The sequence below is a fragment of the Thermobia domestica genome, chromosome 4, assembly GCF_964235325.1.
Source record: "Thermobia domestica chromosome 4, izTheDome1.hap1.1, whole genome shotgun sequence".
Classification (NCBI taxonomy): Eukaryota; Metazoa; Arthropoda; class Insecta; order Zygentoma; family Lepismatidae; genus Thermobia; species Thermobia domestica.
The window spans coordinates 6,480,362-6,499,550 of NC_137457.1; the positions used below are offsets into that span (position 1 = coordinate 6,480,362).

The 19,189-nt window shown below is 32.8% G+C and overlaps 1 protein-coding gene across 8 annotated transcripts in view; it reads left to right on the top strand.

The window, feature by feature from the left end:
- LOC145683693 (uncharacterized) overlaps positions 1–19,189 on the top strand; it is a 97,560-nt gene that overhangs the window by 23,761 nt on the left and 54,610 nt on the right. For 7 of the 8 annotated variants that reach the window (XM_081755060.1, XM_081755062.1, XM_081755064.1 and 4 more), the window contains exons 3-5: positions 6,541–6,582; positions 13,792–13,833; positions 16,304–16,471. In XM_081755060.1, the coding sequence (XP_081611186.1) occupies positions 6,541–6,582; positions 13,792–13,833; positions 16,304–16,471 (252 nt within the window). Of the gene's footprint in view, positions 1–6,538; positions 6,583–13,791; positions 13,834–16,303; positions 16,472–19,189 lie in introns of all 8 variants that reach the window. The other variant, XM_081755059.1, reaches the window with a different exon arrangement.

Consider the following 19,189-nt stretch of genomic DNA (forward strand, 5'->3'; position numbering starts at 1 on the left):
AAAAGACTCATTGGGATTAAAGACACCAGGCATCTATAGGATCACCTGTGAATGTAACGCCACTTACATAGGTGAAACGGGTAGGAACATTGAAGACAGAATGAAAGAACACCAGCGACACACCAGACTTAAACAACCTAAAATCTGCAATAGCCGAACACTGCATACAATACAATCATACGGCCATGTGGGACCAAATTGAAGTACTAAAGAAAAGCAAACAGTTCTGGGACAGGAAAATACATGAATCTCTATTCATCCGTACATACAAGCCATCCATCAACAGAGACGAAGGTTATCATGTACCTGACATCTGGATTCAGCTTCTCAGTACGAAAAGAACCATCAGCCAATCAGAGAGCAGTTTCCACCAGCAAAATCAGAGCACGCCATTGGCCAACAAGAACAACCAATAGAAACACAGCGATTTTTAAAGACAACATTATAAATTGTACTACCAGCACACTCCAACACATAGCTCTGAAGATGTTGCCGCTGTATGGTAACGAAAGCTCAGCACAGCAACACTCACTCTGGCAACAATCCCGAGAACATTGGATTAATAGTAGACGCCAGCAAAGCTTCAAGATCATATTACAGGTAAATGAATTGACTATATTCAGGCAGAGCAAGTACTGTAAAATACTTAGGTCTGGTACTGAATTAAAAATATGAAATGGGATAAACCTATCTTAATGTTAGCACAGAAGATATCACCAATTGTGGGAGTTCTCAGTCGTTTACGTAATATCGTACCAAATTCAAGTGTTAGAGCAGTATACTATTCACTCATATAATCCCACCTATCTTACTTATCGGTAATCTGGCAGGATGGTAGGCAATCAGAGATTAGCAATTCTCCAAAAGAAAGCAATAAAGTCAATGTATGGATTACCTCCCAGATATTCCAGCAAAAGTTTGCACATGACTCAGGAATATTACTACTGAATTTAATTACAAAAGTTCAAACAAGTATTTTAATCTACAAAATTATAAATTCCCAGACACATGTTAATCTCAAGCTTAAAAAATAACGATATTTATGAATACAATACTAGACGTAGAAGTGCATTACATATAAGAACAATGAACTAAACTAACTATGGCACAAAGAGTGTCAAATACAGTCTACTCAAAACGTATAACGATCTTCCAGATAAAAATTGTTGTAGTGATTTTATATTTAAGAAACAGGTGACACAACATTACTGGGAGCAGTTTATAGCTGATTGTGAGTAACTGTCACGCTATATGATACTTTCCTAAATTTGTTGTTAATGTAAATTACATATGTAATCCATAACTATAAAAGCTTCTGTTCATGTATTTCATATACTGTTATTCTAGTTAATATCTTATGCAATATTTTGAATTTCTATTATTGTTTTGTGTATTTAGTAGTGACCATTTGTTTCCTTTTCTTATATGTATATAATTGTACTTCTATTATTGTTTCTTTAGTTTTTCCTTTCTTTTATTTGTCTCTTTCTAGTGTATGACAAACATATATTGTCATATTTTATTATTATTGAAATATGTGCGTAGTAGATTATACTGCCCCTTAATGCGCATTAGCTCGTTGGGGCCAATGAAAAGTGAATAAATAAAATAAAATAAATAAATAAAAACTTTGTAGATAAAAGGAAAAGGCAAACGTACGACATAAACGAATTCACAACATATGAATCACAGAATATTGAAAGAGTTATCAGATCAAGACATCAAAGATGAATGAGATATATTTCGTGTATGAAAAATTAGTACGAGGTGTGTATAGATCTAGTTGTAAAGCTTTCCAGTATAAACCTCATCGTTAGCCTATCAAAATATGGAAAGATGGTGTCTAACAAAGAGCTCTGGATGTAGACTTTTTCAATTCTGATAGGATTGATCTTGCACAGGATTTAATATTTTTTTTTTCATCTTTGTAAAGTGAGAGGCGTGAATAGTTCTAAGTGGAAAGTCTTATAAAATCTCTTCGAAGGTATGTTAAAAAAAAAAAAATAAAAAAATAAAAAAAAAGATGATGACAAACAAAATATTCTGGATGTAGAGTTTGTCAATCCTGGTGAGGTTGATTTCTTACAGGATAAGGTTTAATCGAATTTTGTTTATCTTTGGAGTGATAGAAGATCCAAGTTTCTTAGTCCACAAGGTTTTCCAAGAAAGTATTCGAGACTAAAAAAATCGAATTTTTCAACGAATGTAAACCTTCAAATCCTATGATTCAAATATCCACTCGATTCTAGCGTGGGGGGGGGGGGCGATGGCTCAGTGGTAGAGCCTCCACCTCCGGTACTTGGGATCCCTGGTTCGATTCCAGCTCGCGTCGTGTAGACTTTGTGGTAGACAAACACCGTGCTCGTGGGTTTTCACAGGGTTCTCCCGTTTCCTCCTACTTTCTTCATTCCACCATTTCATTCATCTCTCATCATTACCGTTTCCTTTAGCCTAACCGGCATAACCATGGGATGTAGAACTTAAAGATTTCATTTTTTTTTCAATTCTAGCGTGAATAGAATCGGTCTCCATGCAAGCAAAACTTTAGAATAGTAACAATTATAATGATTCAAGAAACTTAAAAATGAATTTGTGGTTAGTTTCTTTAATGCTAGCTCTAATCGGATTTGTTTCTATTGCTATCGGGCGACATTCGCATTGCTTAGACCATTAATATATAATAAAGTTTAGCAATTTAATCATAATTCGCTTGTACAGTTGAAACATTCGCAATTATATACATAAAGAACTTTCGTCTTGAAAATTATTTGTACATACAACAAAAATATTCCTTGGTTTGTAAGTTGGAGAGAATAGTGTCGCAACCAAATTTTGAACTCTATTAGTTAAAGAAAGGCGCACAACAATGGCCGAATACGTCGCTTCGGTACCTGCAACAAGTCTGCGGAGTACGTAAATAACCATATTTGAACTGTCAGCATATCAACACAGTGCTAAATGAATTGTCGGGAACTGATGTCGGGGTTCGTTTCTTTTTAATTTTTACTCGCATAAGATTAGTTGAAAGTCTCCACTGCCTTCGTTGTCTGCTTCGTCTGAAAATTAGTCATTTAGTTTTTTTTTTTTTTTTTAATAAAATGGAAAGATTGAGAACCTTATCAGTAATATCATAAATAGATAGATATTAGAGATTTATGGTATAGACTGCATTATAAGTAGTGCAAACATTTTTAGACATTAAATAGTTTTATATTTTGCGTAGTGCATCAAAATATACATGATGGTTCACAAGTTTTACCCGTTTGGTGGACTTGCATTAAAAAAATGAGTTTTTGAAAATTTTTGTTCTTGTTACTTGGTTAGACTCTGATGATGAAGAATTATTTAGGAGAACTGGGCCGGTTACAACTTGAGGTATATTTTACTTAAAATTTATACAACATGATTACTCACATGACTCTTACCCAGTTATTATATAAAAAGGCTACAGGTTGTTTCAAAATTAAAAAGAAACAAAAGAAAAGAAAAGGAAGAAAGAGAAAAGAAATATTCAATCTAACGTCACACAGTTTTATCCTAGTGACAAAAGAAGATAGGTAATTGCTGAAAATGAACGATTAACCCTGAGAACCTACTGAACCTGTGGACATCATATTGTCCACCATAATTCACCTGGGCTGGAATCTAATTAGGAGAACTATGTTACTGAGCAGCCATCCCAAATTACATTGTTAAACTTAGGAAACATTGTATAATATATTAACAAATGTACTAATGTGTTCTAGGATTTTACACCTTATTTTGAGTGAATCCAAACTGAAATGTAGCAAAAATGAAATATTATAACTTTTCAGTAAATGCTATAAAATGGTTCGAATCCTATCTACATCCTAGTGTCTGATGAAGACAACGTTACGTTGTCGGAACTGTTACACTGGAATTTAGTTTTTTAATAAACAAGTATATATTCTCTGGTCAGAAGTATTTATTATTTCTTTAGTGAGTTCCAGAGTCGAGATGGATAGAGTTGCAAGCAAGTTGCTTTACGTAGTTATTTTCATCACAAAATTTTTGAAGCTGTTGTTCTTGATAGAGGTGTTCCACAAGGCTCAATTTTAGGGCCAATTTAGGGCTCAATTTTGTTTACCTTATATACTGCAGATCTGATATCTGTTGTACAGCATTCAAAGATGTACTGTACGGAAGACACTCAATTGTTTATAAAAGCCTTGCCTCAGGACTTACCACAAGTTGTTCAACTCCTCAACCAATATCTTAATGCTATCAATAACTGGTGTATTGATAACGGCCTTGTTATTAATCCCTTAAAATGTACTTATACTATTCTAGATTACGCTAATAAGCTGAATAAAATTGTTCCTGAGGAATTACAATTACAAATAATGGACTCAAACATTAGCTATCTACCTTGTGTAAAAATTCTTGGAGTACAAATTGATGATAAACTTTCTATCAATAATCACGTCTCTACCCAATGTTCAAAAGCTCTGGGAATACTAAGAAACTTGTACAAAATACGAGACTGTCTGTCCAAAAATACCAAGCTACTCCTCACAAACGCTGATACTGTCTTTGTTTGGTTATTGTGATGTATATGGCCCACTTCTTACAAAAAGCAATGCTATCCTGATTCAAAAGGTGCAAAATTCATGCATCTGCTTCTGCTACAATGTACGAAAATTCTATCATATTTTGCGCATAAGCGCCTTTAGCGCGGGAGACCCGGGTTCGATTCCCGGCGGGAGCTCATGTGGTTCAGATTCCACGTTAATCAGTAAGTCCACGTCCCATATAGACTCTCTACTGAAAAGGGACTTTAAACTCAAAATCAACTCAATCAACTCGATCATATTTTGTCTATTTTAACAGCAATAGTAGGATGAGAATATCCAGAAGACGACATTTGCATTATTGCTCTCTCATTTATAAATTTAAAAAAAACAAGTCCGGCGCATTTATACAAAAAACTCACTGCTATTTCAACTATTCCCATTCACTTAATACGCAAAAAATACGTTTGATATTCCACACTATAGACTGAAGCAAACCACTGCGGCATTTTCAGTATTGGCATCAAGATCATGGAATGCTCTACCAAATGTAGTAAAAGAAGCTAAAACATGTAATTCCTTCAAGAAAATGTTAAAAATGCATTTACTCAGCCAACAACATTTAAGTTTAGGTACTCATGATTTGTATTCTATCACTTCAACCACTTAAATGAAATCAGACTTGACTTGCTACACCTTTTTATTAAATAATCGTGTATTGTAGAAATATTTCATCACCCTCCCCCCTGCCTTATCAGTTACAAATATAAATTATTTTGTCTCTATGTTATTGATCGGTTTGCTTTAGTTTTCATGTTTGTATTTGTATGCTTTTTTGCTTTCTTCACTTGTTGTACCTGTGCGAGTGAGTGTGTTTTGTTAAAGTTACCACCTTTTTCTTTTTCTTTTTTATCATCTTAATGTATACCTGTATTTTTTGCTGTATATCACCATATCTTTTGTACTCAATTGATTGCATCTTTTTTTTTGTATAACTCAATGTACTTCCTTGACAAGGGTTAGGTGGTAGAGTAGCAATATGCTGAACCTCGTCCGCTTGCATAAAGCTTTTCTCTCAATTCAATTCAATTCAAATGTACAAGAAAAACATACATTTCTTAACTACGTTTATGCACTTAACATAAATTACATGAATCCACTCAGAGGAATTTATTCGGAAGATAAAAGCAGCAAGGATATTATCCTTGCAAAATAATAATAATAATAATAATAATAATAATAATAATAATAATAATAATAATAACTCTTATTCCTTATATGGTTTTCTGTTTGTATATTGTTAGTTATAGTTTTGAAGAAATGAAACATCTATTACTGTAAAACTGAACTCACGAAAGTACTAGGTATATTACTAACATGTGTGTAACAGTTTTGTCAGGTCAGGTTAGGAATGAGATTTCTGCTATGTTGGCATCTAAGACCATTTAGCCCATCACGTATATGAGAGATGACATCCCTCGGCGAGCACACTATCCGATGAAAGGAAAAGAAGGAAACGGCCTGTAACCTATAGGTTAGGTGCCATCCCGGCATTTGTCTGGTGCGAATGCGGAAAACCCAGGTAAAATCTCACTCAATATGGCTGACCTGAAAAAGCTGTTACACTTTTTCGACAGAATGTCCTCACGGGAAATCGAACCCGGAACAGCTCGCACCAAAGGCTAAAGCGTTAGCGATTACGCCAGACGGGGTCACAACAGTTTTGTCGACATTAAATTGATGAAATTGTTACACAAGTGTTATTAATGCTTTGATCTGTTCTGTTTCGTTAATACATGGTTTTCTGTCTGAAAGAACAGAAAAATTTTGCGTGAACAACAGTATTTTCTGCAACGTCTCCAAAAATATTTTATTGCTTAAGAACTTTTTAAAAAATTACCAGAGTTCTAATACATTTGCTATTGCTACATACTCAGCATCTCGACAAAAATCTTTTAGTTAATGATAGTAAACTGAAATAATTTGTCTATTTTAATTGATCTTACAGATACAAAAGAGAATGTGATTCGAGAACCTTACGAACAAAATGGTAGGTAGCACAGAATTTAAACTTCCGAATTCTAAATTAAAACTACTATTTTCATGTTATATTCTGCTTTTATATCGCTTGTAAGAAGCTTATTTTGTGGGGTATATTAAAATACTAAATTTAGAAATGTAGAGTTATAAACTTAGTTGTGCAATCGTGTTTAAAAAAAAGAAGCTTCAACATCGTTAATATATAACTTTGACTGACGGAAAGACTGAAGTGTTCTTCATATTTTGCACTAGCCGATAAAAAAGGACAATTCTTGTAACATGAGTGTACTAGTGTTATAGGAATTAGGAAGTAGATTTCTGAGCTGTCGGCATCTAAGACCATTTAGTCCGTCAGTTATATGAGCACATTATCCGATGAAAGGGAAGGAAGAAAGGATTGGGGAAGGAAGGAAGCGGCCGGGTACCATTATGGTAAGTACCATCCCAGCATTTGCCTGGTGTGAATGAAGTAAACCCAGAAAAAAATCTAACAAAAGATGGCTGGCCTGAAAAAAAGCTGTTACACTTTTCAGACCGAGTGTCTATATCGGGAATTTAACCCAGGACCGCTCGCATCGAAGGCGAGAGCGTTAACGACTACACCACGTAGCGGCACTACTGTTTTGGTAACATGGTATGTATTGGTTAAATGTATAAAATGTATTGGTAACATGGTATGTATTGGCTTAATGTATAAAATGTATTGGTAACATGGTATGTATTGGTTTAATGTATAAAATGTATTGGTAACATGGTATGTATTGGTTTAATGTATAAAATGTATTGGTCACATGGTATGTATTGGTTTAATGTATAAAATGTATTGGTCACATGGTATGTATTGGTTTAATGTATAAAATGTATTGGTAACATGGTATGTATTGGTTTAATGTATAAAATGTATTGGTAACATGGTATGTATTGGTTTAATGTATAAAATGTATTGGTAACATGGTATGTATTGGTTTAATGTATAAAATGTATTGGTCACATGGTATGTATTGTTTTAATGTATAAAATGTATTGGTAACATGGTATGTATTGGTTTAATGTATAAAATGTATTGGTAACATGGTTTGTATTTGTTTCATGTATAAATTGATGGTGTAGTAGCAATATAAATCATTACAATATTAGAATAGTTGCAACATTAGATAATCATTCTCCAATTTAGACTATTTGCAACTATTATACCTTACAACATCAAAGAAATCTTAAGATTCAACTAGTGGAACATTATGAAAGAAGTTTTTCAATCAAAAAAAAAAAAAAAAAAAGATTTAATTATTTTAGAAAATACAGGGTGTTACAAAAATACAAGGTGTTATACAGCATGTAACAATCTTTTGGGAACAGATTCGTCACATCAAAATAAGAAAAAAGTTCATATAAACATGTGTTTGAAAATAGATTGTTATGGAGTTATAGAATGACGAAAACGAGAAACAAGTGAACTTTGAAAGTTCATAGGTCCACTACTATGGGACCTATCGTAGTCGGGTCAAGACATCACTGAGACATCATTGGTATGTGAACTATCCAAATATCCATGTTTAAGAATGCTCCAGTACTTGCACACCAATTTTTAGAGAGGTACGTGGAGAGTGATCAAGTACTTCCAAACAGCTTCTCTAAAAATGATAGTGCAAGTACCGGAGGTTCTGAACGATGGATATTTGGATAGTTCACATGCTAGTCCCTCAGTAATATCTTGGTCCGACCGCAATCGGTCTTATAGTAGTGGAACTATGGACCTTTAAAGTTCATTTTTTCATGTTTTCGGCATTTTATAATATGAAACTATGTACTTCCGATCACAGGTCCATATGAACTTTTTTTTTTTTTAAATTTTGGTGTGAAGAACCTATTCTTAAAATATTGCAGGGTTCCTACAAAATTAATTTTGCCATTTTCCCTGACTTTTCCCTGATTTGCAGGTGCAAGACCAACCATTTTCCCTGATCCACGACATTTAAAAAGATAACGGTGTCCTGATGATGAATGCCTGTAAGAGCAAAATAAAGGTTTGGACCAGTGGTTCTCAAACTGTGTGCTGCGAAAAATCAGCTAATTTCCGTCTGCAACACTATACAGTAGACACAGAGCCATACAAAAGGTTAATAATAGTAGACAAGGAAACCAGCGTAAGCTAATCAAAGAAATACTATTTGAGCTGGTGAATAAACTTTATAAGAAATCTTCAAATAAAATTACACATTAACGTTAAACTTCTTTAAAAGAAAAAAAAACGAAGAAGAAATTGACCACACTTCTTCCCAGTGAGCAGCTCTAACTTATGAATTCTTAAAAACATATCAACAAATTGCTTTTGTTAATTTCGAAGAAAATAAGAAGTGCTCCTAAAAATTTAGTAAACAAACGAAAAAAACAATGCTTTAATGGAACTTCTCAACATTTCTTCGAATTCAATAAAATGAAAAAATGAAACAATAAGTTAAACTTTTTAAAATAATGTGTAAATGTATATGTAATTGCGAGAATGCAAATTGAGAAGTTTTGACAACCACTGATTTACCTAGAATCCTGTATATTCTTTGGGGTTTTCAGATCACTTTTAATTTTTAGATCTACAGACATTAACTTATTTGACGTTATGATAAAGTGAAAAATTTCTTTTTTATCAAAACACTTCAATAAATTTACAATAACATTGAACAATTCTTCATATAAGAGAGGGGCCATAGGTTTTTCGGGCCATAGTTTAAAAATAATTCCAGCTCCAACGCCACAGATTTGAAAAATGTAAGTTTAGCAGCCATGAGAGGATCTTGAACACCTGATTTCACTTTGTTCACGGTGCAATTTTGGGGAAGTTTAGTGTCAGGACTTTTACATTTTCAAATATTTTTAAAGCTCTGTCTATACAATCAGCATTTTCCACTCATCGAACTTCACAAAATTTTTTGGGAAACAGAATTTCCTCTGAATTTTCACTGTTCTTACTAAATGAGGCAAACACTCCTCTTCGGGTTGGTGATTTACTGAATAAGTAATAGACACTTCGTAAAAACTTGTTGAGGTTCCATTCAACCATTAAATGTCCCCTTAAAAGAGCATCGATTGGCACATGCAAAGCACAGGATCCAATCAAATCTGTTCCACTTCCCTGTATCTATATTTCAGTTTGTAGAGAAGTTAGAAACTTCCAATTGGCATTGAGTCAATCCATGCTTATTTGGAGTATCTTGGTCAAATCGAAACCCTCTGATTAAGCTTCTTTAAATTTCAACAACAAATCACTTGCAGTTGCCCTATATATATATATAAAAAAAAACAAGAGATCAAGTACCTTGTAACACTATATTCAATTTGATCCCAAAATCGCACATGCAAATCCATTTGATCTTCCCCAGCAATTTTGTTAAACGATTCGTCAAACACAACAAAATATTTACATTTTTCCAAGCTGTTTGTAAGTTTTTTTCCGCATAAATGGAGCAACACCATAACATATAGTGTGTACATTTAACAGGCCCCATGTGAAAATTGTTACTGTCTGGAAACAGTCTGAAAACGAAAGCCATCGTTTTTACACGAATTGTAACTATTTTTGCAGTTGAAAAACAAGCACAACTGCAACACATATGTTACTTAAAAATATTATAAATTACCACCTGAATTTCAGGATATAATATATTAAATCTTTGATCCAAACTCCAAGTTATGTACAAAATGTTCCCAAAATGCTTCCTGAAAGAAAATGCTAACAACAGTGTCTGTTACGGCACACTGGAGCATGTTTTGTCCTCAGTTTTCTTCATTGGGCATCGGCATTTAAATTTTATCATATATACTTAAAAAAAAACGTTTAAAGTTTATTGCGGTCTGAAAAACATACAGTAGTAGCAAATTACTCTCATTTACTTAACAGTACTTCTACACTAATATGGTCCCTACAGAAAGAAATGCCACCATTTATAACGTGAAGCGTAACAAATCAAACTATCTTCATAAATTACATTCTTAATATTAGGAATAATGTTGTGTACAACGATACATGAAATAGTAACTATTTTACTTAATAAATTTACATACTATAAATATAACTCCTAAAACTCAACGAAAATCATTTATTTTTAGTACCTCTTTCAACAAATAATGACTGAGTTATTGACTTATCTTAACAAATAGGTAAGACAGACAATATTAACAAAAAATTGGCTACTTACCAATGAATCCTCCCTTGAAAAATTTAAAGATTTTGACGTTTCGGAACAGACACCACGTTTTTTTTTTTATTCAGTTCATTCTTTTTTTCACTCTGCTCTTTTCATCTCAAGACTTCTTTGTTTGTACGTTACTTTTATATAGTGGTATGTATTCCTGGTTTTACTCCTTTTATCTCCTTTCCGTTTTAATCCTTTTTACCTTGTCACTGAGGAAGGAACCAGCTGAGAGTTCCGAAACGTCAAAATCTTTAAATTTTTCAAGGGAGGATTCATTGGTAAGTAGCCAATTTTTTGTTAATTTTGCATATCCCCCCATGCGCCCATGTAATTATAAGACAGACAATAGTTTCATTTCCTGAGAAAAATCTACAATTTTCCTTGATTACCAAGTTCTCTAGGTTAAGCACCATTTTCTCTTACATTCCCCCTTCGTTTCATTTTCCATGACTTTTCCCTACTTTCCCTGTTTTCCAGATTTGTAAGAATCCTGATATTGTGACAAATTTTTGTAACACCATATATTTTACAAAAAATGTTATAAAATCAGTTAAAAATCAAACATTGTTTTATAATCTTAAAATTAAACATCAGTAGAAATAGTGTATTAATTTAGTTTCAATTTTATTAATTAATTTTCTTTTAATTTCTTTAGAGAATTACGACACTTATAATCCTAACAGACCTAAAAAGCAGAAACATGGAGATACACTTTTGATTAATATATAGTATTTCATTAATTACATGACATATCAAAATTTTACCCAGGAAGGAAAGGTATTGGAAGTCAAAATGTGTCCAAACGTTTACAGTGGATGGAATGGCTATTGAAAGTTATCTTCCGTAATTAAAGTTTGGGATTGTTTTAGTCCATATGTTACAAAAAAAAAAAAGCGTCTCTGAATTTGATCTAGAGCTTAGTAAACATTCAGAAATATTATTGTTCATAAATAAAATTTCTCTAGCATTTTATAATATTTTGGTATACATTTTGACACAACTTGACAACTAGTTCTATAAGTGATATTTTCTAAATATTAAAGCTGGAACTCATCTATCAAAAGTGGCGTATGCAAAATTTCATCAAGGGGAGTTCAAATGCTCAATCGCATTCTCTTTGAGGATAACTATGATTTTTGTAATATTATTATGAATGAAGTCTTTATATATATATATATATATATATATATATATATATATATATATATATATATATATATAATTGTAGCTTTGGGCTTGGAAATGTTTCTTCCACGTTTCTAGATCTTCAGTTTGTATATAAATATAGTTAAAGAAGCATGCAACAATAAAAAAATCACTCTTAAATGGAAATATTGGAGTTAGGAAGAAGCTGGCCAAGGGCTATATCTGGAGCATTGGACTGTATGGTTCAGAGACTTGAACATTACGGAAGTTAGAGAAGGATGGAGAAGATAAAATGATGTTGGAGGAAGATGGAGAAGATAAAATGGACAGGGAGAGTAATAAATGTAGATGTTTGAAAATAGATAGGAGAGAAGAGAACGCTTGGATTGAAGGCCAATTGGATTGAACACATCTTGCGACGAAATTGTCTTCTTCATGCTGTTAAAGAAGGGAAGATGGAAGGAAAACAAGGAATAGGAAGAAAAAGTACAGAAGTGATCGTTGATTTGAAAAATAGAAGAAAATATTGTGAGTTAAAAGAGGAAGCTGAAAATAATTTTAGAAAAACGTGGAAGAAATATTTTCAGGCTCAAACTGAAAATTAAGAAGAAAAAAACCCTCATTAGTCCCAATACCTGCCAAAAGGCAGAATACTTAATAATAATAATAATAATAATAATAATAATAATAATAATAATAATAATAATAATAATAATAATAATGGATTCGATGTTAGAAATTTGTTCTGTGAACTCTAATAAACACATGTGTTTGTGAGATATGTATTAAAAAAGATAGTCTGTAAAAGTTTTCTTCAAACGTATCATAAGTGTTCCATGTTAGCACCTCGTGAAACACAGCACATATCAAGCCGATAGTTTATCTCCTACCAAACCTTTTGCAGCATATTGCGGTCGATCTCAACAATTCCTTTCATTATGCTTAGTGGTAGAAAGTGGAAACGCTGCTTGGAAACTCAACTTTGAAAGCTAACCTTTTGAATCGCATGTCACTGGCGTCTCTGGCATGTAAAATTTGAGGGAGGGGACATCAAAGAAAGTGATTTAAATGGTACTACCTACCCCAACCTGTTTATTATCATCGATTTCATTTGTGCTTACCTTCACGGATCCCCTGAGGTATACCAAGGGCTATGTTATAATCGTTTCAGAGCCTGAATATTATATTCCAAATAAATATAATTATTATTATTTATATGTTGTTCTGTCGTTAGTAAATGAATTAAATTAGAATAGAATATTGAGTATTTTGTACTTCAAAATATTGGAGGGACGCGTCCGCCTCATCCCCCCGCCAGAGACGCCCGTGCTGACAATAACATATGTTTAATAGATTTCATAGATTTTTTTTTTTTTTTTTTTAAGATCGGGTCTATCATTTTAACTTGCGCTGTATAAAACGACGATATTGACTTAAACTGTTTCAACGATCGTGTGTAAATGAGGGCAGCTTATTCATAAAGAACAAAAAAAATTGTGAACAATTTATCGAAACGACCTCCCCTTAAAATTCTTCTGAATGAATTTTATTGAATAATTACCTTTGGTATTTGTACTTGAAACATTTTTTTTTAAAGAATATTATCATGCTTTTCCCTAGAATTCTATAAATTTTTAAACACATTCAACTCTGACATAAATTAAAAAATGTTTTGGTAGTGAGTTTCAATTTCATTATAACTATTAATAAATACACACTGCAATTAATAGTAATTTTGATTAATATTTCAGATTCATATTGCTTTTACTGGAATTTTGATATAATAATTCTAATTTTAAAATTATCCATAGGGACAATAACGTTTCTCTAAATGAGATTTAGAATGAAATATAATTGACATTACAGTTTGTTCGTTTTTCTTTTAGCATCGAAGCACAAATTACCAGAAGCTTCTAACAATGTAAAAGGTGAGCATTAAATACAAAATTTTAATTCTTAGAAAAAAGTATAAGAGCATACTACATATTTTAATTTTGAAAATGAAATGAGATGAAATCTTTCACTTTTAGCCCCATGGTTATGACGGCTACACTATAGGAGATGATGATGATGAGGGGAAAATGAAATCTTTGAGTTTCACGTCTCATGGTTATAAAGGAAACGATGATGATGAGAAATGAATGAAATGGTGGAATGAAGAAAGTGGAAGGAAACGGGAGAACCCCGAAGAAACCCACGCACACGGTATTTGTCCACCACATAGTTCACTCGACGCAAGGTGGGATCAAACGAGGAACCCTTCGCACCAAACGTGAGCGCTCTGAGCCACCACGTCCCAATTATTTTGATTTTGAATCGAATAATATATATATTCGATGTTCTAAAAATGGTGCGACGGATTACAGAACCCTATTTTACAAGCCAAAACAAAGCAAAAAATATATGTATAATTGTATATCTTTCAGGTCCTCATCTAGAAATGCGAATTACACTATGTGGAAACGTCGCAGATAAAGAACCGTATGGTAGAACTGCCAAACTATCAAATACTTTCATCGATTCTTTCCAAATGACATTTAAAGTCGATAGACTTTGACACTAGCACAACGTATTATTGTAATTATCATGTAATTCCTTGATGGATTCATAGAGCAACATTAATGGTTACGAGTTAATTTGCGACATTGCCCATAGTGAAACTTTAGATTCACCATAGCGGGTAAAGGGCGCTCCGGAGAGTATACCATTTTTCGTTCTATTTGACATGAAGAATGGTGTTCTGTTGTCCGTTTGTGTCATTTTTAGAACACCTGATATATATATTTAAAATCTACATTTAAAACTTTCCAGTGCAATAACATTTAGGATTAGCAAATCATCGGATTCATCCCTGTACAAAGTTTTCTGTAGGTGTAAATAACGTAATGCTGTTTTAATGAATGCTTTCTCAACTAGTCTAGTAGCTAGCGTCACCTTTGGTGTATTGGATCCCGGATTCGATTATTGGTGAAAAAACTTTGACATTTGAAGGCATTGTGATGGTTCGGATTCCAGACGTCACAGATAGCCTCGGTTCTAAAAACGACGCTAGACCCCAGCCAATCAGCTAAGTGAATGTACATTTTGGTCAAATTAATTATTCTCACATTCTTTAAAACCATAAGATCATAAGATCAAACTTATTTCCGCTAGACCATTTACACAGATGACGTTCAACACTTACGTAATTTCTTTTCAATTGTTTCTTTTAAAGAGAATTTAATGAGCCATGGGTACAGAATAGGCTACAGGAAACAGAACATATAGATACATTTTCTGCAATAGTGTATTTGTGGTGACCTCGTATGAACAAATGTAAGTTATTTATGATTAGAAGTTACGTTTGTAATATTCACGGTATATTATGCCAGACTGTTACATCAGTGAATATCATTGAAGATTACATCAGACTTTCGCATCAGTCATTTCCAACCATCGTGTAAAACAGACTCTCATTTCGGTCAGTTTTTGTTCATGTGTGTTGTGATAAAACTGAAATAGAATCAAGTATAGAAATGGTGAAAGAAACCGTTAGGACGAAGAAAAGTCTATTTGGTAGAACCTTAAATAAAGAGTTGAGGAAAAGACTCATAAAATGCCACGTGTGGATGGGCACTACACAAAGTGATGGAAAAAGGACTGGAAGCTTTCTTAGTTGGGTCGAGTGGAAAACGAATCTGAGGATGTTAGAAATGTACACTTTTAGATATTATTGAAAAAAGAGAGAAAACTAGTTGGGACATTGGCTAAGAAGAACCTGTATCATGAGGAACGTGCTACAGGGTATGGTGGCAGGAAACGGAGGAAAAAGAGGCAACAGTTGATGGACAGTATGAAAACAGAAATATCTTACGTGAAGATAAAGAGATTAGCTAAAAACTGTGGACCATTTTAGCCTCTCAGTTACGGCAAGTGACTTGCCAATTATGGCAGAATACCTATAATGATTATTATGATGATGTATTGTGTCAGACTATAGCACCGGTCAATTTTAACAATCATATATTGCTAACTTTCGCAATTGTCAAAATCAACTATCGTGCATTACACCAGACATTTGTATAGTTAATTACAATCATCGAGTGTGACTTGTATTTTTCGCCATACAAGTATATAGGTCACACTGTGAATTACGTTTTCTGTTTATGTAGAGATTTGGTATATTTTCCTATCAGAACAATTGCAATACGTTTGCAAGTATTTGTCACAATACTTGCAAACGTATTGTGACAAATTCAAAATATAAGCATTAAACAAATAATCGTAGAAATTGGCTGATGCACTAGGCTGTGGAATACTTTATGATCGTTAAAAGTTGACGCAAATAAAAGGAAGTGAGTTTTCTTAATTCTAATCGTTATGGAATTATTTATAATGAGTTATTTTTAATATTTACAGATGAAAAATCTAAACCAAAGGAACAAAAAAATATTACTTTAATCGCTTATATGAAACTCCGTGAGGATACTAATGGGAAGAAAACCTCTCGCATTGGATATCTTGCTGAGAACCCTCAGGGAGGATTTGTGGCTGTTACAAATGAAATACCGGAAGAAGAGTATATGGGTAAGTAATCAAATCTACTAACAGTTTTTCCTCTTTAAATTAAATACTTCTTTTCTAACATGATCTAATTTAGATATTACTTAAGAGGGCATTACTAATAAAACTCCAACTGACCAAAGCAGTATATATATTTTAAAATTATATATTTGTGTTACAGATTCGGCTATGTAACATAGCCTTCCTCAGACACATTATGAGGGAAATGAGATAGAGAGAGTAGTGTAAGTGACAAACATTTAATTGAGAGTTTCGTAACAGGTGCGTAAAAAGAGAAAGTGATTACATCTAATTAAAAATTTACTTTTTAGAACAATTAAAAGTTTACGTTTTGTGAAGAGAAAGTAGGCGTGTCTTGCATTCAGATTGTATATAAGCTGTAAAAATTGGATATTTCTGTCATAATGTGTCTGAAGAAGGCTATGTTACATAGCCGAAACTGTAACACAAATATAATATCTTAAAATACACACACTACTTTGGTCAGTTGGAGTTTTATTAGTAATCTTGAATTTTCCAAAGCTACAAATGAATAATTTACAAGTTTAAGAACTTGTGTGACAATAACAAGAGTAAGTTGAACGTGAATAAATACAAAACTGTTTCCTTTACTCACAAAGAAAACAGCATTAAAAAGGACTTTTCTATTGAAGGAACTATTTTAGAGACACCTAACTTAATGAAACTTCTAGGAGTGCTTTCTGATCCTATATTAAGTTTTACTTTATCACATTGAAACAATTGTTAATAATTCATACATAAATCTTGGCTTTATTCTGACAATAGAGAAAGAGTTTCAAAAGATATTACATAAATGAAACTCTACTTCTGTCTTGTGAGATCACAATTAGAATATGCGACTCTGTCTTGCTCACTAAAAACACTAATATACATAGATATGATGAAAAGGATAGAATCAAAATTCTTGAAATTAGTTGATTATAAAAAATTGGCTTGTATCCAAAACATGACTCATATTCAGAAATAGTACAAAACTTCATTATGGACACATTGAAACAATGGAGAGAAATTACGGATCTTTTATTTTTACACAAATTACTACGTGGTAAAATTGACTGTCCCAATCTTACTTCGAAGGTTCAATTGCATGTCCCGTCTGGTAAAACCAGAGTAGGAAATAGCAGTACATTTTACTGCAAAAAGGCAAGAACAAATATCATCTCTAAGTCACTTATGTGGAGAATGAGTGCTTTCTACAATGCAATTAAAAGAATATCTGCTATAGATGTTTTCGAAATGTCCTAGACAGTATATAAGAATACTGTAGACTTAAAAATATATATGTGATAATGAAAATGTATAATCTTGGTAAAAATATAACTGTTATTAAATGTATTTCTAAGGAACAACACTGTATCTGGGCCTAAAGCCTGTTGTGTTGAATAAATAAATAAATAAAGTATATTGTTTTACATTTTGGGTGAGCTTCGTCTTTGGTGTTTCACCTTCTGGGCTCGTATTACGTTTAGAATCGTTTCTTCAATATTCCACAGTATCACAAAGACAAGACAAAGAATGGTATTAAGTTTTAAGGCATGACACTTATTATTAGGGCAACCCAAAAGCATAACAGGAATTTAGACATATGGTTGGTACCTTGAACGTGGTTGTGGTTGTCTAAGGGTCCAGAAGAAACTAATTTTAAAAGCATAATAAAGCATTATTTTAGAAAACAAATCATAAAGCATAATTTAAAATAAGTAGTATGATTCTCGGAAAATCTGTTAGAACAATATTCTTGGAAAATTCTATTTAACTGCAAGTTTAACGTACTGTATTAATATTTTATAAAACCAATATTTACAATGCAAAATCATTGAGAACAAAACAATGCAACAATGACAAGCGTTATTTTTATTTCTGTAAACTTTTCAGGGTAATCCTTTGATGTGGAGAAAAAGAAAAAAAGGGAAAAGAAGAAGAAAACTTTCCGCCGACAATGAATACTACATAAGAACTCCACACTATATTATTATGTGTACCTCTTGAACTTGAGCACTTTCTGTACTTTTTGGTGGCATCTTTTAGTTTTCCTTTCTGTATGTATGCACCTGTAAGGCACACAGAAGTGATAAAAAGATTGACTCGAGTAAAGCATATCCCTTTACAGCGCATTAAGTAGAGAAAAGTTCATTAAATATGAAAGAAATTGCTTGGATAAAATATTAATAAATAGATCAAGATATTTAGAATATTTAATGTATAGTAAATATTATACATTATACACTATTAATGTAAAACAATGATTGAAATTAACAATAAAGCATAATTTGGGAATAATTAAACAAAATAAAGCATAATTAAACAAAAAAGAAAGCATAATGTGGGTTGGTCTACTTATCATCTTACACAGGTGCAAGCTACTACCACCGTTCAAGCTTGAGATACATTCATTATTCTCTTCAAGAAGAGCGCTTGTGGTTACACTGCAGACACCCATAAACTAATCTGATTTTTACCATACATAATGAAATAGGTTCGATATTGTGGAAGCACAGCATGTCTTATCCGGACCCAAAAATCCTGGAAAGAATTGGGAAATGGTTGTGTGTTTATAAAGGGTCCAAAGGAAGAAATCACACACTAACAGAGGAAGTATACTGAGTGCCACCAGAAAAAGGTTGTGTTCGTTCATGAGCTACATTCTTCGGCACATTTCGTTTATTGCCCACGCAACATCAATGGCTTGTTTCTGTTCTC